General features: G+C 48.2%; 1 protein-coding gene across 2 annotated transcripts in view; it reads left to right on the top strand.

Annotated features, from left to right (window-relative positions):
- The first annotated feature begins 867 nt into the window (after positions 1–867).
- The window catches only part of DTX4 (deltex E3 ubiquitin ligase 4), a 33,585-nt gene continuing 10,889 nt past the window's right edge, over positions 868–23,563 (top strand). The window contains exons 1-4 of one of the 2 annotated variants that reach the window (XM_031943778.1): positions 868–1,479; positions 14,210–14,936; positions 20,239–20,300; positions 21,419–21,580. In XM_031943778.1, coding sequence (XP_031799638.1) covers positions 1,263–1,479; positions 14,210–14,936; positions 20,239–20,300; positions 21,419–21,580 — 1,168 coding nt within the window. In that variant the 5' untranslated portion in view covers positions 868–1,262. Of the gene's footprint in view, positions 1,480–1,615; positions 1,711–14,209; positions 14,937–20,238; positions 20,301–21,418; positions 21,581–23,563 lie in introns of those variants that run through there. The other variant, XM_031943779.1, reaches the window with a different exon arrangement.

The following is a 23,563-nucleotide window of genomic DNA, read 5'->3' as shown; positions in this document are numbered from 1 at the left end:
CCCAGCCGCGCTCCGGCCTCCAGCCCGGCAGACAAGTTAATTTCACGGAGATGTCAGTTACGCCGGGAGGGGCAGGGAAGCCATTGCTGCGGTTAGGCCTGTCAGGCCAGGTGTGCAAGCCCACGCTGAGGGCGGACCAGGTCCGGGCCTCTCCAGCGAGCTCCCTTAGGGGCCAGCAGGGGGCGGTTGGGCTCCGGAGAACCACGCGAGGAGTGGGCGCGGGGGAGAGGAGTCGGGGAGGGTTGGGGGGAGCGGAGGCGTGTTTTCGGCGATTTGATGGACAGGCTCGCGGACTAGGGCCGGGCATGAGGTAATAGAAGAAGGCAGAAGGGGGCGGTGCGCGCGCTTGTGCCTGTCTGTGTGCGCGCGTGTCTCTGTGTGCGCGCGTGTCTGTGTGTGCGCGTGTCTGTGTGTGTCTGTGTGTGTGTGTGTGTGTGCGTGTGTCTGTGTGTGCGCGCGCCCGCGAGCTGGAGCCCCTGCTTTCTCGAGAGCTCACGCAGCTGACATTAATGTCGATGCATTTTTTTTTTAAATGAATTAAAAAAGAAAAAGGGAGAAAATGAAAGAAAGCCGAGGATGCGTTACGTGTGCGCGCGCGCGCGCGTGTGTGGAAATGCCGGGATGGGGAGAGGGCGGCCATCCCGGGGCGGGGCGGGGTGGGGAGGGGGCGCCCGGCGTTTGCCCCCGACTTTGGATCGAAGCCCGAGAAGGGGCGCGCGCCCCGGGGGAGGGGGCGGGACCGCGGCTGCGGCTGGGGGAAAGCCGAGGGAGGGGGCCGGGGGAGAGAGGGGCGGGGGGAGGGGCGGGGAGGAGGGGCCAGAGACGGGCAGAGCGCGAGGGAGGCGGCTAGGGGCGGGGGGCCGGGGGAGGGCGAGGACCCGAGGAGGGAGGGACCCACGGGGGAGGGCTGGCCGGCCCCCACCCCGCCCCGGCCGCCGGAGCATGCAGTTGGGAGCGGGCCGGCTCGCCGACGTCCCCGGCGGCCGGGCATCCGCAGAGGAGGCGCAACTGGTGCCCGTGCCCCGTCGCGGCGGCCGCAGCGCCCGCAGGAGCCGGCTCGGAGCAGCTCCCCCGCCCGGTCCGCAGCGGCGGCGCCCGGGGCCGGGCCCGGGCCTTGCGTGAAGCCCCGGGCCCCCTGGGAACAGCGGGGCGCGGGTGGATGCGGGGTGCGCCCGGGGCCCGGGGCGAGGCGCTGAGGCCTCCCGGGGGGCTGCGCGGAGGCGGCGGCGGCGGCGGCGGCGGCGGGCCCACGATCGCCAGCCATGCTGCTGGCCTCGGCCGTGGTGGTCTGGGAATGGCTGAACGAGCACGGCCGCTGGAGACCGTACAGCCCGGCCGTGAGCCACCACATCGAGGCGGTGATCCGGGCCGGCGGGCCCCGCGCCGGCGGCGGCAGCGTGGTGCTGGGCCAGGTGGACAGCCGCCTGTCGCCCTACATCATCGACCTGCAGTCCATGCACCAGTTCCGGCAGGACACCGGTGAGCGCCCCCGCGGCGGGGGCTGGGGGGGGCTGGGCCCAGCACCGGGGACGGCCGGGGACTCCCAGCCCAGGGGCGGCCCGGCGGAGCGGGCTGCCGGGGCGCAGGGAGGGGGCGGGAGGCGGCGACGCGGGCCCCCGGCAGTGCGACCCCTGACCTCTCGGCGAGAAATGGGCTGCTTTTCCGGGAACGAACCTGCCCGAGGCTAAGTTTGCCTGAGGAAGTCTCTGGGTGAGGGAGAAGAAAGAGGGGGCGTGGGGGGCGTGGGGGCCTGGCCCCTGGGCCGATCCGGGCCCCTCGGGGGCAGAAGCCGGGAGCCGGGAGCGCCCGGGACTCTTCGGGGCTTCGCATCGCTCCCCGATCGCTCCGATTCATTCCGGGACCGTGAGTCTCAGCCCCGTCTGGGGGAGAATCCCGCCCAGGCCCCTGAGGAGGCTGGGGAGCCCAGCTGCCGGAGGGAGGGATGATCGGGAGCGTCCCAGAGGGCCCGGGAACAGCTGTCTGCTCACAGCGCGCCCGGGCTCGTTGGAAAGACCCCAGATCCTGTGCGCTAATTGGGATCGTCATGGGAAGGGAATTTTCTTCTCCTCTTGTTTGTCTCCTCGCTTTCTCGTTGGCAGCCACCTTGCAGGCGCCGGCGCGGCCCGGCCGGGGTTCGGGTTCAGGGAGAGCCCGGTCAGGCTCCTGGCCCTTTTCCCTGAGTTGTGGTGTGAGTGCGGGTGGGGTGGGTGGAGGTGTGGTGCGCGTGGCGGGAGCGGGGGAGGAGGCTCTTGGGGCAGGGAGGGAGCCCGGCTGGGGAGGGAAGGAGCAGGAATGTGGAAGGACTGAGCTGGAGGGATTAAGGGCCCTCAGCCCCCCCCATTTGCCCCGCTCCTGTCGGCGTTTGTTCCCCTTCCCCTTTTTCTCTCTCTCCCTTCTCCTTCTCTCTCTTCTTCTTCTTCCTTTTTCCCTCCCTTCTCTCTCTTTTTTTTTTTTCCTCCCCTCCCCTTTTTTTTTTTTTTTTCTCTTCTCCTTCTTTTTTTTTTTTTCTCCTCTTTTCCCCCCCTTTTTTTTTTTTTTTTTTTTTTTTTTCTTTTTTTTTTTTTTTTCTCTTTTTTTCTCTCTCCTTTCTCTTTTTTTTTTTTTTTTTTTTTTTTTTTTTTTTTTTTTTTTTTCCCTGCCTTTTCCCTTTTTTTTTTTTTTTTTTTTTTTTTTTTTTTTTTTTTTTTCCCCTTTTTTTTTTTTTTTTTTTTTTTTTTTCCCCCCTTTTTTTTTTTTTTTTTCCCCTTTTTTTCGCCCCTTTTTTTTTTTTTTTTTTTTTCGGGGGAGGAATGGGGGCCACAATAGGAAAATTTAACAAAGGAATTCATTCACTCAAAAAAAACTTGGAAATTAAAGGTTTTATATCAAAATCCCCCCTTCACCCCATGCAGCTCCACTGGGCTGTATGCTCCCTATAAACCAGAACTCCCCGGGGTTTTCTCTCAGAAATCCCGGGTAACAATTATGTCTCCCTTTGAGGTCTTCATTTGGCCTCTTTGGGGGACCCCCAGCTCCCTGTGGGACGAGTGAAGAAGGCAAGGGAGGAAGGAGAGAAACTCCTCAGTCAGGGATCCTGCCTTCCCTCCAGAGCTAAGCAAGAATTTGCCCCACCCCCGTCTCTCTCTTTCTTTCTGTCTGTCCGTGTCTCTCTCTCTGTCTGTGTCTCTCTCTCTCTGTCTGTGTCTCTCTCTCTCTCTCTCTCTCTCTCTCTCTCTGTCTCTCTCTCTTTCTGTCTCTGTCTCTCTCTCTTTTTCTCTCTCCCTCCTTCCCTCCTTCTCTGTTTTCAAGATCCGTCAATTTTCCCCTGTAACATCCATTCCCCACTCTGGGGAAGCAAAGCATGATGGGCAGTAGGATCCAAAGAGCCCACCTTCTGACCTTAGTCCGGCTTTATCAAGAGATTAATGTGTGATTTTGGACAAGTGATTTGACCTCCCTGAGCCTCCATTTTCCCCGTGGGAAAAGAAGGCTGAACGAGCAGATTTCATTGACCCCTTAGAGATTGGACATTCTGTTTTGTGACATCTTTTGACCTGTTACCACTTCAGTTCAAGCAGCATTTATTAAGTACCTACTGTATTCAAGGAGAAGCAACACAGATAAGAGAGCTGGCTTTGGGGCCTGGAAAATCTGGATTTAAGAGGGGGACCCTCCTCTCAATACCCTAGACAACTTTCTCATGCTCTCAGATGCAGAGCAAGTGTTGACTTGCTTTGATTGACAGTTTCCCCCTCTGGGGTTCTCTCTGCTGAGGAAACCAGAGGGTCCAGGTTCCAGGTACAAAGGGCCAGTCCACGTGGCACAGAGGGGATCCCTCAGAGAACCTATGCTCCCCTGGCCGGGTACACAGGCCTTCCATGTTCTAAGGCTCTTCTAGCACCAGCAACCTATATCCTAGTAAGCGCGCATTTAATGGATGCTTTCTGTGTGTCAGGTGCTGTGCTAGGTATGGGATCGAGCTCCCCAAATGAACTGGTCCCTGCTTTCAAGGAATTTCTGTTCTGTGGCAGAATCAGTGATCAGAGTTTACATAGGGAAGCCAAGTTAGGAAGGGCTGTGAATGCCAAACAGAGGGTTTTATACTTGGGGCAGGAGGTGAGAGGGAGCCACTGGAGCTTTTTTGAGAAGGTAACACGGTCAGATTTGTTCTTTAGGAGGATAGCTCTGACAGATTTGAGACAAAGCTACTAGCCGTCTATTCCAAGAGTCCTGGTAAAGAGGAAAGGGGCCTTCGGGGGGTGACAATACAAGAGGAAAAAGGGGGATTTGGATAGATGTTACAAAGTTGAGGAGATTGAATGATAGAGAGAGGGAGGAAGGGAGGGAGGGAGGGAGAGACAGAGAGAGACAAAAATAGAGTCAGAGAAAAGGGAAGTGACAGAAAGAGAGGAGGGAGACATAGAGGCAGAGAGAAAAGGAGAGGGGATAGAGACAGACAGACATAGAGATCGAGAGACAGACAGATACAGAGAGACAAAGACAGAAAGACAGAAACAAAGAGACAGAGAAAAGAAATGGAAAGAGAGAAATAAGTCGAAAAAGGAGGGAAGTCTGAGAGAAAGAAGAGGGAGAAATAATGAAAAGGGAGGGAAGACAGACACAGAATAGAAAAGACAGAGAGAGAAGAGGGAAGTGAAGAAAGAGGAGGGGAAAGTCAGAAAGAAGGAAAGAACAGACAGACACAGAGGTCAAGAGACAAAGACAGAGAGACAGACACAGAGATAGATAAAGACAGAAAGAAACAAACAGAGAGACAGAGAGAAAGGGGGGAAGTGACAGAGAAAGAGGAGGGAGAAAGAGTCAGAGAGAAAAGGAGGGGGAAAGAGACAGACAGAAGTAGAGAGACAAAGACAGAGAGACAGACACAGAGAGACAAAGATGGAGAGACAAACGAGACAATGTTGAGGATGACACCTATGTGGTAAACCTGGGGGACCAAGATGACTAATAGGAGAGGTTGGATGAAGGGAGGGTTTGGGAGGGAAAGATAATGAGCTCATTTTTGGAAGTGCTGAGTTTAGGATGTTTACATGACTCGGGGAGGTCAGCCGAGAGGTGAGGGCCCAGTTGATTTGAGTTGACTTGAGACTCATCAGCATGGAGGTGATAATTGAATTCAGGGAGGCTGGCTGCTGAGCTCATTGAGTGAAGGGAGAAGGCGGGAGGGCCCAGGATGAGGCCTCTGGGACCACCCACTGTTAACAACCAGGTACATTCTGGACAGGCCGACCCAGCTCATTGGGGGAGAGTTAGTTCCTCACTGGGGAACCCCTGTGGGTCACACTAGGAGGAAGCTAGGGATTTTGAAGATGGAGCTCATGCTAGTCATAGGGGACAGCTTATATACCCCCTCTTATGTATGTATATATGTATCTATGTGTGTATAGTTACACATGTATCATGTACTTGCACACATACACACATGTTGTGTATATATGTAAGTACATGTGTGTACATTTGTATACATACACATACCGCCTATAGGAGGCAACAAATAAGGCTGAGAAGAGCCACCTATGCTTCTTGGGACTTTCTAAGAAGAATCCATCCTCAGTGTTCATTTGAAAGTTTTTAAGTCACCTGCCTGAGCTTCACGGCTCACACTGCAATAAGTTCTGGGGAACGCCCCCCTCCAAGGCTGTGACAAGAGAAAGGAAGCCAAGTTGCCAATGTAACTAAAAATAACACCTTATTTTAGTCATTTTCAAAGTGCTTTCACATCCATTTCTCATGTGATTCTCACAGTAACCTTGTGAAATAAGGTATAAGAAAGTGCTTTTTTCCCCTTTAAATGCTCATTTGATAGATGGGGAAATTGAGGCGAGGAGAGTACCAACAATCCATTTGGAGTTTGAGGATTGGGGTCTGAATCTTGTGACATTAGGCCAGCAGGCAGGTAACTTCCTTGGGCCTCAGTTTTCTGATTTGAAAAATAAATAAACTTCCGCACTGCAGAGATCCCTCCAGCATCCCAACCTCCCTGGTCACAAGGTTTGCAGTCATGCATCGGGCCAGACCCCCTTGGGTCAGAGTTTATCTAATCCAATCTCCTCATTTTACAGATGAGTAAACCGAGGCCCCCAGAAGTAGAGTGAGATGGCCAAGGTCGCACAGATAAAGCTTTCCAGAGGCAGGATTCTAATCCTGAGCTTTGGGACAATAATCTATCTGCTTTTCCTTCTGTAGCTCAGTCACATAAGGTTCTGGGCCCTAACCTCTGGCGGCTTAGTAACAAAGTGACCTCCCCATCCACTGGCCAGACTTTCAAGCTTGGAACAAAGGGAACTGAGAGTAACTTGCTGAGGTTGACTCTGCCTCCCTTCTCTGTCTTTCTTCCTCTTTATGTTGCTTCATCAGACCCTTTTTCTGGGTGGGATAGCTGGGTTTGCTCAGAAATGGCCCCTTCCGCCTGCCTTTCCTCCCCCTTGTGATCTCATTGCTGCCAGTCACCAGGGAGACCCTGGCTGAGGGTGCCCTGGCTCAGCCTCGGGCTTTAAACTCATTTCAGATTCTAAACCTGTTGCCTCCTGGCACTCTGGGCCAGAGAATCAGGGTATCTGTTGTTCCCACCAGCCCCTTCATCATCAAACCCATTGTCGCTTAGATTGACTTTCTCGGCACTGATATTTTCTGTGATTCAGGTAGAAAGGCAGCCAGGGTTTGTAATGGCAGACTTGGACTTGAAACACACTAGGGTTTGAGTCTTGGCTCTAAGACTTCCCAGCTTCAGTTTACTCATCTATAAAATAGGGATGAAAATTAAATTTCAGTCTGTCTTGATTTTTCCTGATCCCATTTTGGGTTTTATTGGCAACAAACCAATGAACCTGCAGTGGTCTACTGTTTCCTTCTTCAGTTCATTTTACAGATGAGAAAACTGAGGCAAAAAGGATTAAGTGACTTGCTCAGGGTCACACAGCTAGTAAGTGTCTGAGGTCACATTTGATCTCAGGAAGATGAATTGTCCTGACTTCAGACCTGTCACCCAGCTTCCTAAATGAGAATTTTTACACCACTGATTTATGGTTTGATTGCTCTTGTTATAAGTGATTATTAAGAGACAGCATGGGGTGGGAGACAGGATGGAGAGATGGCTGAGCTGGAGTCAGGTGCAAAGTGGGAGCATATTCCACCTCCATCACATACCACTTGGACAAGTGGCTTCATCTCAGAGTCTTAGCTTCCTCAACCCTAGTTTCTTCCAAAACTTACCTTGTCCCACCTCCCACAAGCCCTTTCATCGTTCTCTGCCCCCCTTTCTGTGTGTGACCCCCACTCGTGATTCTCACCCAAATTAACCTTGTATTTGTTTTATGTGAGATAGGATAGGAAATGAAATGACTTAGAAGTCATGGAAATCCACACTCAGATCCCACTTCGGACGCCTACTGTTGGTCACCTTGGTAGAGTCCCTTAACCTGAGTGACTTTTCTAACACTGTCAGGGGCTGGAGAGGAAGCCATCAGCATTGATGGAAGGAGTTCCCTCATTGAGAATTTCCTGTCCCTGTGAAATAAATGGCCTAGTCCCAAGGAAGTAAACTTTTATATACACATTTGTGTAGGAAAGGCACCATGGCCTAGTGGGGAGGGAGATTCAGACACAAGAAGACAGGTTCAAATTGTACCTCTGATACTTGCTGTTGGCTGTGTGATCCTAAGAAAGTACTTAAGCTTTCTGTGGATGCCAAATGTAAATGGATTCTTGGCCATTATTGACTTAGAAAACCACAAATGAATATTTTCTGTGTTTTAGTCCATTCTTATTTGTTAAATACTTTTTAATTACCTTTGAATCTGGTTGGGCCCATTCACACAAATGAACATTTTCTGTGTTTTGGGGCATCCTTTTTTGTTAAATATTTAATTTGAATCTGGTTGGGCCCATTCGCACAAATAAACATTTTCTGTGTTTTGGTGCATCCTTTTTTGTTAAATATTTTATTTGAATCTGGGTGGGCCCATTCACACAAATAAACATTTTCTGTATTTTGGTGCATCCTTATTTGTTAAATATTTACCTTTGAATCTGGGTGGGCCCATTCACACAAATGAACATTTTCTGTGTTTTGGCTCATCCTTAATTGTTAAATATTTTTTAATTACATTTGAATCTGGTTGGGCCCACTCACACAAATGAACATTTTCTGTGTTTTGGTGCATCCTTTTTTGTTAAATATTGTCTAATTTCATTTGAATCTGGTTGGGCTCACTTAGTTTCCATGTTTGATATGCTCTAGGTGACTCCATCACATCAAATTTTAGAAATATCTCTCTGTTTTGGAGGAGGAAATTTCCTCAATGGAATCACAAATCATATAATGCCATAAAAGTCTGAGAAGTCATTTGGTCCATTCCGTCTCATCTCATAGATGAGGAATCTGGGGCAAACAGTGGCTAAGTGACTTTCCCAGGATCACAGCTATCATATGTCTGAGTATGAATTTGAATTTGAACTCAGGCCTTCCTGGCTCCACACCCAGTGCTCTATTCCTTTTACTACCAAGTGCCTCCTAACTAGCATAGGCAAGAATTCAATTTAACCAACATTTATTAGGCACCTACCAAGCTCCGGACTCAGTGCAGTAAATAGGTAATAAAAATGAATGGGCCCTGCCCTCAAAGAACTTTCACTTCCTATACTTTGACTCTCCTGCTGACCTTGAGTGGACGTTGGGGTCCCACCTAGAGGGGAGGTAGAAATGGCCCTTTGAAGGCTTAAGAAGTAAGCTCCAGCCTCTAGACTGCTGAGGAAGAAAAACCTTCCAAACCACTAATTGTCTAATAAATGCCCAGAGAATGAGAGGTAACCCTCTCCAATAAAATCGTTGGCCATCTCTTGCCTATTATTTACTGCCAACCCAATTAAATTATCAAAAAATTATTTTATCGAGCTAGAAAACAGTAGTAAAATTCATAGAAAAAAGGTCAAGAACATAAAAAGAATTAATGAGAGGAAAACATGTAAAGGACGGAAGTTTAGCAGTAGCTGATCTTAACCTATATATAGGTAGTATGGCTATATACTACAGCCAGTAATGACTATAAGGCAGTAATGGCTAAGAAGTAGAGAGATAGACCAGTGGAACAGAGTAGACATGCAATACACAGTGGTATATATATATATAATCTTATATTTGACGAAGGTAAAGCTTTAAGCTTTTAGTATAAGAATATACTATTTGGTAAAAAAAAGAAAAGAAAGAAAGAAAGAAAATGGAGAAAACTAAAAAAGCATCTGGCAGAAATTGAGGATAGACCAATTATCTTAGACCATTTGCCAAGATAAGGTCAAAATGACCTAGAGACAAGAAAACTAGAAGAACATGGAATATACTTATAATGGATACGAGAGAACATTGTGAGATGTAAAATGAATAGTTTTGATTGCATTGAATTAAAAAGATCTTGTTCAAGTAAAATCAATTTAGTCAAGAAAAGAACGAAAGCACGAAAATTGAAAAAAAAAAATAGTTTCCTGGATAAAGCACTTATATTTCAAATAGAGAGAGAACTTTGTCAATTTTATAAGAATTTGAGTCATTCCTCAATTGATAAATGGTCAAACGATATGAAGTCAGTGTTTTGATCCAAGAAATCAAAATTATATGTACTCATGAAAAAATACTCTAAATCATTTTTGATTAGAGAAATACAAATTAAAACAACTTTTGAAATATAGACTGGCCAAAATGATAGAAGGGGAAAATCATAAATGTTGGGAGGGATAGGGGAAAATTGAAACATTTATATATTGTTAGTGGAACTGTGAACTGTTGCAACTGTCTTGGTGAGCACTCTGGAAGTATACTTAAATACTGGACTAACTCAAAGAGTTAATAAACTGTCTATGCCCTCTGGCAATATCACTTTAAGGTCTGGTTCCCAAGATGATTAGGAAGATTGAAAAGAATCTATATGTTCTAAAATATTTACAGCAGTTTTCTTTGTAGTGGCAAAGAACTGGAAGTTGAGGGGATGCCTTTCAGTTGAGGAATGGCTAAACAAGTAAGTAAGTAAGTGGTATACTTGTATATTACTGACTATAAGTGATGGAATAACTATTATAATGTAAGAAATGATGAGCTAATTGATCTTAGAAAAACATGGAAAAACATATGAAATAATGAAAAGTGAAATGAGCAGAACCAAAAGAACATTGTATACAATAAGAGCAATATCATTAGAAGAATAATTGGGAATAACCAAGTGATTCTGAGTTAATTTCAGATCAGCTATAAAGGACATATGAAGAAGATGCTGTCCATCTTTAGAAAAAATAACAAATAGAAGTACATATATTATAGTTTTACATATATTTATAAATCTGCATCAAATGGTGGCTTCTTTAGGACAGGGGAAGGAGGAAGGGAGGAACAAAGAACCTAAAGTTCCAAACAAGTTTTCTTTCCAAAAAAAGAGAAAAAAACCAATATTACCAAAACATAAAAATAAAAATCTCTGCGCTCAAAGAGCTGACATTCAAACAGAATCAATCTGGAATAGAAGAACTCAAGAAATATTGGGGAAGGGTGGTCAGGATAGAGAGTATTGGTCTAGGTTATCACACTGTTTTTAAATGAAGTCTTAGGACAGTAGGTTGTCACATCCTCTAACTAAATTTTCTACATAGAAAATGTCCTGAAAGTCAGTATAGGTTAAAATTTTAGTAACTTAAACTTTTAAAAATTATTTATTGAGTATATTATTTTTTCCAATTACATGTAAAAACAATTTTTAACATTTATTTTCAAGATTTTGAGTTACAAATTCTCTCCTTTCCTTCCCCAAACTTCATTGAGAAAGGAAGTTATTGAATTTAGGTTATATATGTGTAATCATAGAAAACATATTTCCATATTAATCATCTTGTAAAAGAAAACAGACCCCCAAAAAAACCAAGAAAAATAAAATCCCCCTCTCAAAAAAAAGTATGCTTCTATCTGTTCAGGGATGGCTAATATTTTTTCATCCTAAGTCCTTCAGAACTGTTTTGGATCATGGTATTTCTGAGAATAGCTAAGTCATTCACAGTTGATCATCATACAACATGGCTGTTACCATGACAATGTTCTCCTGGTTCTGCTCACCTCAATATGCATCAGCTCATGTACAGCTTTCCAGGTTTTCCAAGAGCATCCTGCTCATCGTTCCTGATAGCTCAGTAGTATTCCATCCCACATCTTATACCCTAACTTGTTCAGCCATTCTCCAATTTCTAACTCTTTGCCACCAGAAAAGAGATGCTATAATTATCTTTTGCACAAATGCATCCTTTTTCTTTTTAATCTCTTTGGGATAAGACCTAGTAGAGGTATTGCTAGATCAAAGGCTATTCAAGATATGATGGCCTTTGGGTCAGTTCCCAATTCCACCAACAGTGCATTAGTGAATTGGGACTTGGGGAGGTTGCCTGGCACAGACCCTGGCATCAGAAAGTAGGGTTCCAATTCTACCCAAGATACTTATTTTTCGTCTCCCTGGACCTCAGTTTCCTTATCTGTAAAATGAAGGAGTTAGATCAGATGGCCTCTGAGCTCCCTTCCAATTTTTAGATCTTTTTCTCAAGGGATCCTGTATGTAGGTACTGGTCACACAGGTATTCAATATTCATTCATTAATTAAGAGTTAAAGTTGGGGCCCTCTGCTTCAAGATCCGCCCCCTTTTCATCCTGCCTCTCTTCATCCAGGGCATCCTTAGGACATGGGACGGCCCCCGAGGCTCGTCCCCATCCTGCCTGACATGGGGAGCTGCGCCCCCTCCCCCATCCTGGCCTTTTCCTTATGGTCACCCAATTCTCGTTCGACCCTAATAAATACTAAATAGGAGGAAAGGCCCCATGACTAGCAGCCAGTGTCTTCATTTGGATTCTTTTAGAAAGGAAATTGTGAAGGATAATTGTTCCCCCCCACACCCTTCCTCCTCCATTCTTTCTTCTCCCCCCTTCCAAGGGTCTTACTGCTGAATGGGGAATTGTTCAGCGTCTCCCGCTAGCTCTGAATGTTGTCGTTTGGGGTCATTAAGGGGCTCTGAGATGGGGGCCCGGCGGTGGGGTATGACCCCGGCAGGGGCCTGAATAGTCATTGTTCCTTTTCTTCCCCTCTTGAATGAGCGGCCAGCCCCAGTCCGAGTGGTCACGGTGTCTCCCCTCAGAGAGAAGGTTGGGGAGGGCCGGAGGCCTGGGGAGGGACCCTTTCCCATCAGCTTGATGGCTGGGACAAAGCCGACAGATGCTGGGATGCCCGCGTCCTCCGGGCCCTCCCTCCTCTCTGCTTCCTCTTGGAAGGATCCCTGAGAAGAGGGACCTGACCTGAGGGTGGAGGTGGTAGAAGTGGAACAGGGAAGGGAGCTCTGGTAGCACCCTGGAAGGCCCGCCCAAATGCGGAAAGCTTTGGAAGACAAGCGGCCTCCAAGTGCTTCCACTTACTAGCCACATGGCCTTGGCTGGGTCACTGTAAGTCCCACAGGATGGGAAGGACGTCACCTCGCACCGCCCCAGTTTCCTCCTCTGTTAAATGGGGATCCAGTTCTTTCACCACTCACCCAATGCAGAGATGGAGGGCAAAGTTCCTTAAAACTGGCAATGGAGCTTTATTCTGTTCTTTCTTGGACAATAAAACTGAGGGGAATCACTCTTTTGACTCCCCATCCCTTAATTTCCCCCAAAAGATTGCTTATACCAATCTGTCTCCTCCCTTCCTCCCTCTGTCCTTGCAAGGCTGAATATTACAGGGAGAGCATCTAGGTGTGCTTGAAGTTCCTTGCAGGGAAAAGCACTAGAGAAATACATAGTAATGTTCTTGTTGTTCTTGTTCTTGTTCTTCTTGTTGTTCTTTCTCTTCTTCTTGTTCTCCTTCTCCTCCTCCTCCTCTTTCTTCTTCTCTTACTCTTCCTCCTCCTCTTTCTATTCTTCTTGTTCCTCTTTATTTTTTCCTCCTCCTTTTCTCCTCCTTTTCTCTTCCTCCTCTTCCTTTTCTTTCTTCTCCTCCTCCTTCTCTTTCTTCTCCTCTTCTTCTTTTTCAGAGGAGGAATAGCCTTAATTTGTCTTTGACTCTTCCAGATGGGAGTCTTCCGCATATCTGTCCTCCCGTTTATGTTGTGTGTGTGTGTGTGTGTGTGTGTGTGTGTGTGTGTGTGTGTGTGTGTGTGTTTTCTCTTCTACAGATGAGGACACTAAGGGCAAGGGAGCTTAATACATAATTTACCCAACCACACGGTGCCTTACAAACTGTGGAACTTCTTGTCCCCAGCACAGTTCTCAGCACATAATTCATACAGAATGAATGGGGGATGAATGAAAAAAAAAGTTTAATCCTGCTTCCTCATTTAGCAGGGAGGGGCTGGGGAAGGAGGTTGCCTGGGACAGTTGATAGCATCCAGAGCTTGGAGTCAGGAAGGCCTGAGTTCAAAATCTGCCTCAGTCACTTACTACTGGGTGATCCTAGCCATGTTTCTTTTCTATATTTCAATTTCTACTTCTGTAAAATGGGGTTAATAGAGTACCCATTCCATGGTTGTGAAGATCAAATAAAGTGATATATAGTATAAAATATATATATCATATTAAATAATGATAATATGAACATATTTATATTTATTTATATAGTAAACATCTAAATATAATAAGATAATATATCAAATGAGGTAATATGGTATATAAGTATATAATAAATATATTTATACATATATAAGTATAATAATAATAATAAGGTAATATACCAAATGAGGTGATACATTATAAAATTATATATTACCTCATTTGGTATAATTGATATATGGTAAACATACTTATATGTATATATAAATATAATAATAATAAGGTAATATCTATTATAGCAAAATGAAGTAATATACATAGATATAGATAAGTGCTTTGCAAACTTGAAAGCCCCATGTTAAATTTTAGTTATTATTATTTTCGAGAGGCAGTTAGGCGACGCAGCAGGTGGAGCACAAGCCCTGGAATCAGGAAGATCCAGCCTGGGACACTTTATTTCTGTCTGCCTCAGTTTCCTCCCCTGCAAAACAGATCAAAGAACAAAATTTCTGCAAAGCTTTAGCCCAGCACCGGCGCACAGTAGGCGCTACACACCTGTTGTTGATGGGACGATGACCAAGGCGAGGGCCTGAGAACCCCAAGCGACCTCCCCGGGGTCCCTGGGCTCTTTCCAGGCTGCTGTCTAACACTCTGCCCTCTCCCCTTTGCCAGGGACCCTGCGTCCTGTCCGTCGAAGCTACTACGACCCGGCCTCGGCGCCCGGGAAGGGTGTGGTCTGGGAGTGGGAGAATGACAACGGCTCCTGGACCCCTTACGACATGGAGGTGGGCATCACCATCCAGCACGCCTACGAGAAGCAGCACCCCTGGATCGACCTCACCTCCATCGGCTTCTGCTACGTCATCGACTTCGGCACCATGAGTCAGATCAACAGGCAGACCCAGCGCAAGCGCCACATCCGGCACCGGCTCGACCTCATCTACCCCGTGGTCACGGGCACCCTGCCCAAGTCTCAGTCGTGGCCAGTCGGCTCGGCCGTGGCCAGCTCCCCCCCCGGCCCCCCGTGCTCCTGCCCGCAGTGCCTCCTGGTGATGAGCGTCAAGGTGGCGGCCGGGGCCAACGGCGGTATGGGGCTGCTGCCGCCCATGCCCGCCCGGAAAAACGTGGCCCCTCTGGGGGGCCCCAAGCTGGCCCTCCCTCCGGGAGCTGGGCCCAAGCCTCTGGATGGGACGGGCACCCTTCGGGTTCCGGGGAAGGCGGCGACCTCACAGGTGAACCGGAGGCAGGCGGCCAGCGCCCCGGCCCTGGCCGGCTCGGCCTCCCCGGCTAGCCCCCCGGGGGCCACCGGCAAGAATGGGCGGGTAGCCCTGGCGACCCTGAACCGCACCAATCTGCAGCGTCTCGCCATCGCACAGTCCAGAGTGCTGATTGCTTCTGGGTAGGTGCTTTCATTTCTTCCATGCCAGGGAAGCAGGAGGGTGCTCTCCAGCCTGTCCGACTTCATCCTGTGGGAGCCGGGGTGGGATAATGGCAGTCAGGTCAACAACTGGCCCAGCATTGGGAGGGAGAGGCAGGTGGGTCCCTCCGGAGCCCAGACATCTCTTCCCCTCGGAATTTTCACTGGCATAGAAAGTGCTTGAGCTGCTCTGGGTCTCTCCGGTGGCCTTGGGGGGGGGGGGGGGGGGGGGGAGCCGGGGGTAGGGGGGGGGGGTGGGGGGGGGGGGGGGGGAGGGGGAGAACCTAGGATTGGGAGTCACAGACCCTGGGTTCTTACTGTAGCTCCCAGGATCACCTTGGGCAGGGCAAACGGTCTTGGAGTAGTGAACAGAGCGCCGTGCTTAGGGACCTTCCTGGGACCTCAGTTTCTTCATCTTTAAGGGACCAGACTAGATGATGGCCAAGCTTCCTTGCAGCTCTAAATCCTAGAGAGTTAGTTCTTCCTGGCCTGGTGATCATCGGTATAAGTGGATAGATAGTCTTGTCCAAGGGTGCTTTCCATGAGGGGTGGGGTGATCAGCTATTGCTTCCCTTGTCCCCATTCTTTAACTCACCCTTCCGTTGTATCCCTTCAGCTCCAAGTCTGGGATTCCATGACCTCTCCAACCTATTCTTTCTTTCTAGGGAGCCCCAGATCTCTGGTTGACTCATTGATCATTTGAACCATTTGGTTGACTCAAATGATTGGGGCGACTTTGGGCTCATGAGAACCATTATCAAAATGAGGCTCAGTATGTTCAGTACCAACTGTGTTAAAGGATTAATTGGGGAACCAAAAATGAAATCCCCCCTGTTCTCAAGGAGAACCCTGAGGATGAAATTCCCCCCAGTTAGATTTCTCTGCTTGGGTACGTGGCAATGCCTAAAATGGAATCATAGAATCTTAAAATGAAAAAAAATATATTTTAAAATATAAAAGCTGGAGGGGACCTTCGCCTCCATCACAAAGATGGGGAGCCTCCGAGCTGACCAGGCTCCTTGGGGAGATAAATACAAAGGCAGCCGAGCAGCCTCACTCCTTCCAGACATGCCCATCATCCATCATGAAAGGATTCCCGGCAAGACCCAGAGGCCACTTGTGGCGTCTGGTCGCAGAAGTCCCTGCCCATTTCTGGTGCCCCTTGAAAATGCCAGCAAACCCCAATGATATAAGCCAAGGAAAGGGAGCCCCCATCCCTCTGTATCGTGATGGGTAAATTGGCTGTTCCTTCTCCCCCTTCCCTCTTCTTTAAAGGGAGGCAGGGAGCAGGGGTGGAGGGGTGGGCAATGGCGCATCAAAAGGACCATAGAAAGGACTTGCTTTCCCCCTTTATAGCGTTGCCTTGACAAGAGAGGCCTCTCCCTACCCTTCCATATCTCCCGTTCTTTCCTTCAGCATTCTTCCTTCGATCTTCCCCCCTGCCCCCCACCCCGAAACCCATCTTCTCCCGGCCCTTTCTTGGCCCAATTGGCAATGTTGGCCCCCTTGTCTTCTTGATAATTTACTCACCCCCTTTCCCCCTCCCCTCCCCAACCTCCTCAAGCAACTTTCCCGAAAAAGGGGATGGGCCCGGAAGGGAATGGACAGAAAATTTGGGGGCGGGGCACAAAACCCTTAATTATTCACAAACAAGGGGTTTCTAAAAAAGAAGGGGATAATTTTTTGGGGGGGGGGGTGTCCCTCCATTTCTCCCTCTAATTATTTCTCTTCTGAAGCCCCAATTACTGTGCGGACCATTTCCACTCTGGGGATTCCTCCCCAGGCTCCTCTCCTAAACCCTTCTCACCGTGGTTTCTACAAATCTCCCCCCCCCCCCCCCCCACACCTTTCCTTTCCAATTAATCAGTCTCCTGCTGGGGCCCCCCTCCCCATTTAAGAAAGAAACAGCTAAGGGGCGCCCCGTTGGCGGCCCCGGATGGGGCAGGCACCTCGTAAAGGCGGCTGTGATGGATTATGCCTTCCAAACCACGGCCTCCTCAAAGGGCCGGTGGGGCATGGACCCCCCAAAGGGGGTGGCAGTGGGCCCATCTTGGGGCCGGGTCCCCGGCCTGGGTCTTGTGTAAGGCAGGGGCCTGATAAGAACCAGGGCTGGTCCTCGGGGACCGCACCCTGGCAGAGCCTTTTGTCTGGAGGAGAGCTAACCTTTAGAATGACTGTCACCCTTCTCCCACTGGCCTCTCCTTCTCCCACTGGCCTCTGCCTCCATTCTCCCACTGGCCTCTCTGTTCTCCCACTGGCCTCTCCTTCTCCCACTGGCCTCTCCTTCTCCCACTGGCCTCTGCCTCCGTTCTCCCACTGGCCTCTCTGTTCTCCCCCTGGCCTCTCCTCCCACTGGCCTCTCCTCCCACTGCCCTCTCCTTCTCCCACTGGCCTCTGCCTCCCTGTTCTCCCACTGGCCTCTCTGTTCTCTCCCTGGCCTCTCCTCCCACTGGCCTTTCCTTCTCCCACTGGCCTCTCCTCCCACTGGCCTTTCCTTCTCCCACTGCCCTCTCCTCCCACTGGCCTTTCCTTCTCCCACTGGCCTCTGCCTCCAGGTTTTCCTGCTTCTTTAGCCTTAGATGAGCTAGGAGTGTAGACAGGAGAATGGGGGAGGGTGCCTTCTGTTGGATCCTTGAGGAAAGAGGGAGTGATGGCCGTTTATCAGAGGATGGCCGTAGAGCTGGAGGGAATCTAGGAACATAGAACATGGGATTTTAGCAGTGAATGCCACAGGACCTACAGTAGCAGAGCTGGGATAGAACTCAGGACATAGAACAGCAGCACGGGCAGTGATCTTCACAGCCAGCTGCCAGCAGATAGGGCCTCAAGTGACTTAGAACAGAGAATGTCAGACTGAGAGAGACATTAGAACATGGAATATCTAAGCTGGGAGAAACTTTAGAACGTGGAATACCTTACCTGGAAGGGCCTTAGAACGTGGAATGCCCTAGCTGTGACAGACCTTAGAACATGGAATACCTAACCTAGAAGGGCCCTTAGAACATGGAATATCTAAGCTGGAAGGGGCCTTAGAACATGGAATGCCCTAACTGGGAGAAACTTTAAAACATAGAATGTCTAAGCTGGGAGGAGCCTTAGAACACAGAATGCCTGAGCTAGGAGGGCCCATACAGTGCCCATGTACGCCCCTGGCTTTCCTGCTCCTGTTCCCGGGGGCCTCGGCCCCCAAATGGGTCTGCTACATACCTGTACTTGGCTGCTGTTTCCTGTTTGCCTGGATCGGGTGTGGAAACCTGCCAGTCCAGTTTGTGGGAACAAAGGTGTTTTTTGTCACTCAAATCAGAGCCACACATCAGCTGAGATGGGGGCTTTCTTTTGGAGGTGCTCGGGAGAACACAGGTGCGGTGCTATCATCCCCTGATGGTGAGCGCTGAGAACATATCATGATGGAAGACACTTAAGAAGCATTTGGGGGTGGGGATAGGAACAGGTGCTGCTTTTAAAATCCCTGCCCCTTTGTTGGGAAAAGAGTTCTTTAAGACCCCATTGGGGTCTAAAACCTGTGCTCTTAAGTGGGGAGAAAACTCTCAGAGGAAGATATTGACTGAAATTGAGCCAGTGAGTTTTTAAATGGGATTTAGAATTAGGCTTAGAAATGATTTAACCAACCCTCTCATTTTGCAGAGGGATAAATGGAGGCCCAGAAGAGAAATCCCAGTCAGGGTCCCGAGGCCAGTCTCCTTCCCAACTCCTTCCTGTCTTTGTTGTATAGGAGCCCTTCTCTTGGCTCTGATCTCACCCCAAGCTTTGATTCTGTACCTCTCCCCTTTCCCATCATCCCATGGCTCCTTACTATGATAAATTGCCCCAATCAGATATGATTAGGGGGTGGTTCTTGCTCCCACTTCCTCTTTTGGAGCAACCTTTGATCCTTTTCATTGCACTCCCATTTCTACATCCATTTTCTCTGCCTTAGTCTCCTAAATTTAGAATTGAAAGGTCCCCTAGGGGCTATTGAAGCTGGACCCCCTTTATTTTAAAAAAGAGGAAACTGAGACACAGGATGATAATTGCTTATTGTCTTTGATGCTTGAAGAAAACCAAAAAATATATCACTTTGTCAGGGACAAAGTACAGTGTGTTTGCTGCCTGACAGACCAATAGGAGCTCAGAAAGTTCTACCATAAACTGAGACACAAGGAGATGATTGTTTATTGTCCTTGGTGCTTGAAGAAAACCAAAATAATATGACTTTGTCGGGGTCAAAGTATAGTGTGTTTGCCTGCCTGACAGACCAATAGGAGCTCAGGAAGTTCTACCACAGTTTGGGCGTGAGGAGTTGATGTGAATGTACAGAGTGGAGAAGTCTAAATTTTGGAACTCAGGTTTCCTTTGATTTCACACGGAGGTGAGATCACTTGCCCAGTGTCCTAAGAGGCAGAGGCAGAATTCAAGCCCAGTTTCAAAATCCTCACCCAAGACAGTTGTCCCAGGTCTGGGCATCTGATAACTGGCCCTCATTATGCATTGGGAGGATACTCCTCCCCCCACTAATAAGCACCTGTCCCTCTGTCTCCCCAGGGGATAGGTGGGGCAGGTAGTTTGGGGGTGGAGAGCTCACTTTTCCTATTTGCCCCTTTTATCTGGGGAAAGGAGATAGCTCATCATGTGCCTGTCATGATGGGCTCTGTTCTTGTTATACAAAACCTATTAAGGTTGGGAGGGGGGATTGTTGTTAGATCCCACCTGTGATTTCATTGGTAGAGAGAATTCTCCCAGAGCCCTTCCCTCAACTTGAACACTCCAGATAACTGCTCCACTCACTGAGATGTATGTACAGCCCAGTGTATGTTAGAAGGCCTTGAACCCCCTATTCAGAGATATTCTTGAGTTTTTCTGAGTATTAAGAGAATCATAGGGTTCTGTTTATCCCAACAAGTATTTATTTGGTCAAGTAACATGGTAAGAGCCAGCAATCCCATGACAAAAAGCAAGCTAGTCCCTTAGCTACCCTGATCTACAGAGTTCTCCTCAATCCCAAGAGCTAAGAATGGGTTTTCTCTTTGTCCTTGCCTTTCTTAGCCCCGTGGGCCATTACCAAAACTGTCCACAGGCTGAATTTGGCCCAGGGCCCTCCCTGATCTAGTCCAGTCTTATCAATAGATGAGGAATTAGACACAGGATGTCCCTCAGGTTGGAAGTGGAAGGTCTAGAAGGGCACTGGGGCTGAAAATTTGAAATCATAAGGAACAGAGAGACAGAGAAACAGAGAGATCCAGAGACAGAGAAGAGATAATCACCTATTTGTTCCTCCCTTACACAGTGTCCCCACTGTCCCAGTGAAGAATCTCAATGGCTCCAGTCCTGTGAATCCTGCCTTAGCAGGTAAGAGGGACCCTGGCTTTGCCCTCCATTCCAGCTGTCGGGCACACAGATAAGGGGGAGGAAGTGGGTAATGAAAGGGACACAAACTTTTTTACTTAAAAGTTTTACCTTTGTCTTTGGGTTTTATACCACATATATTTCCATATTTGACTTTCCCTCTCACCCATACTCAAACACACACATATACACACAAAATGAGCCTTCTTTTTTTAACAAACAATTAAACTAAACCCTTAGAGCAGCCATATCTGATAGGGAATGCAGCATTCCACAGGCCTGGCTCCCCACTTGCAGTGGAAATAAAATGAGGTATCTCCTATTTCTCTTCCAGGGCCCAAACCTTTGGCCACTATAGTCATTTCCTTTTGTGGCTTGTTTTTTTTTTTGTTTTTTCCTGCTTGCATGGCTCCTCTCATTGTGTATAGTCTTCTCCTGATTCTGTTTCTTTTACTCCACAGCCATCCCCACATTCCCATGTGCTTCTGCATTTCTCCCATCCATTGTTTCTTGTGGTCCAATAGCATTTCATTCCATGAATGCACCACAGAGTGTTCAGCTATTCCCCCAATCTCCGGGTGCCCACTCTGTTTCCGGTTATTTGCTCTCACAAAAGTTGCTGCTCTGATTATTGTGGCTTAAATGGGACCTTGACCTCCCTGAGGTATATAATACCCATTACTATGACTTTATAGATGCACATTTTCTTAATGCCAGAAAAGGGGGCCTCTCCATGGCCTGCGGTAATTGGTTTTGTGATCATTCAAGGCCCATGTGTTGGAAGGCTTAAAGCCTCCACTGAACAATGGCACGGCAGAGATACAATTGTCAACCTTTGCCTAGCAAGCAGCCGTGGCTTATTCTGGCTCTGTTGGAGCGTGGCAGGTGGGACTTGGAGCAAAGAAAATAAAGGAGAAGGTTTCTTTTGTCAGAGAGAGGATTTGAATGTCTTTTGTGAACAAAAGGGGAATTGGAGGAGGGGGAATGGGCAGGGTGATGCTTGAGAGAATCCAGAAAGGGGAGTGGAGTTGGGGTCAGGGGGGAATCAGTGAATCCTGGGAGGCTGAGAGGGAAGGGAACGGGGCGTCCTCATGGGTTCTTCATCATTTCTCCCCTTTCAGGAATCACCGGAATCCTCATGAGTGCGGCAGGATTGCCCGTGTGCCTCACCCGGCCCCCCAAGCTGGTCCTGCACCCTCCCCCTGTCAGCAAGAGCGAAATCAAGTCTATCCCAGGGGTCTCCAACACAAGCCGCAAGACCACCAAAAAACAAGCCAAGAAAGGTAGCCCCTCCCAGCTTCCCTGGGGAGTGGCAGGATTCTAGTCTCATCTCTGCCATTAACTAGTTGTGCGTTCTTGGGCAACTCAGGGCTCTCTCTGAGTCTCACGTTCCTTACCTGAAAAATGTGGGATGACCTGCCTTTTTCCCAGTGCTGGGAAATCTAATGTTCTAAGTTCTGTTCAGATCTCTTTCTGTTGTAAGGTCCTTCCTGTCTCTGGCCCGCTGAACTCCAAGGGCCCTTCCAGAGCTGACATTTTTTGTTGGATGAACTCTCTCAGCTCTTAAATTTCTGTGTTCTAAGTTCCCTCCCAACTCTCACATTCTCTGTTCTAAGGGTCCTTCTAGCTCTGACATTCCATGTTCTCATGCCCTTCCCAGCTTTGAGATTCTATATTCCAAGAACCCTCCCAACGCTGACATTCCATGTAGTTCAGGTCCCTTCCCTCTCATTTTCTGGGGTCTAAAGGCCTACCCAGTCTGACATTCTGTGCTCTAAGACATTTCAAGTCCTAATGTCTTTTCCAGCTCTGATATTCCATGTTCTAAGGTTTCTTCCCATTCTAAAGTCCCTCCTAGGTCCAGCTTTGTGTTCTAATTTCTTTCCCATCTCTGACATTCTATGTTCTATGTTCTAAGACCCCTTCCAACTCTGACATTCCATATTCTGAGTTCCCTCCCAGATCTGGCATTCTCTGTTCTAAGAGCCCTCCCACTCATAGTCTATGTTCTAAGGTTACCCTATATCTAATATTTAATATTCCTTGACTTTCTTTCTTTGGACCTCAGTTTCCTTTTCTGTTACTTGTTCTACACATATTATGGCTATAAGAGCATGTGTCAAATGGAGGAAACATAAGTGAAAGCATTTTGCAACCTAAGCACAAGACAAGGGGGAGAGATTCTTCCTCTTGTTACCCAGGGGTGATCAGAGAGCGCCATGCTCTCCCCCTCTCATCAGCTGATCAATCCCTCAGACTCTTGTCTTCAGACAAATTCACTCCCTCTGACATACTGTGGTGTCAAGGAAGGAAGCCTGGCCTGGGAGCCAAGAGGCCCAGGGTTTAGTCCCCCAATTTTTCTGCCTAACTTCCTGGATGATCTTGGATAAATCATTAACCAGATCCCCACTCCCTCCTTCTGTAGAAAGAAGACATTAGACAACTTGACTTCTCAGGTCTCTTCTGTTTCTGACATCTAGCCATTACATTAAGGCATCTTCCTCCCCCTTTCCCTTTTCTCCCCAGGCTCCATTCTTTGGTCCAAGCCTTCCCAGATGCTCTCATACTGCAGAGCAACTCTTAGCTTCCAAGGCAGGATTTGTGCCCTCACTGAGCTTCCACACTAAGGCAAAGGGGGAATCTTGTGGGAGAAAGACCATTGCTCCAAAATCCCAGAATGATGGGACCCTATGGACCCTATGGCTTAATCCCATTTCTAACTTGCATCTGAGTCTAGTCTTTATTGATTCATAGGAAACTTGGAATTTTGAGTCTTTTTTTAATTAAACATTAGGAATAAGAAACTCCCAGGAGGGAACTCATTTCACTAATGCAGGTTGGCACTATTCTGTATCTTATCCAGTCCTGGAGAGTTCCCTAGGCCACTGAGATCCAAATGTCTTGCTGAGGGTCCCACAGCCAGCCACTCTTATGGGTGGCCTTATTGATCCTAAAGACTAGCTTTGGCTACCTCTGATTGTGCCTTTGTGGGGGGTGGAGGGGAGGGTACCAGTAGTTTAGTGGCTGAAGCTCTGGTTTTGTATCATGGGTTGTGGATTAGAAACTCAGCAGAGTGCTCTTATAGTCTTATAGGAAGTCTTCTAGAGCCAGGGGACTCACCTGGACAATCGTGGCCTTACCACACTTGTTCAATTGGAGAACTCCTTAAAAAAGCAGCGTTGGCCAAATGGAAAAGGAAGTAAAAGCTCACTGAAGAAAATAATTCTTCAGCACCAGAATCGGCAAAGTGGAAGCTTGAGATTTTA

The sequence above is a fragment of the Sarcophilus harrisii genome, chromosome 6 (assembly GCF_902635505.1).
Source record: "Sarcophilus harrisii chromosome 6, mSarHar1.11, whole genome shotgun sequence".
Lineage (NCBI taxonomy): Eukaryota > Metazoa > Chordata > Mammalia > Dasyuromorphia > Dasyuridae > Sarcophilus > Sarcophilus harrisii.
Note: the sequence above shows the minus strand (reverse complement) of the source record. Positions and strands in the feature narration are given on the sequence as shown.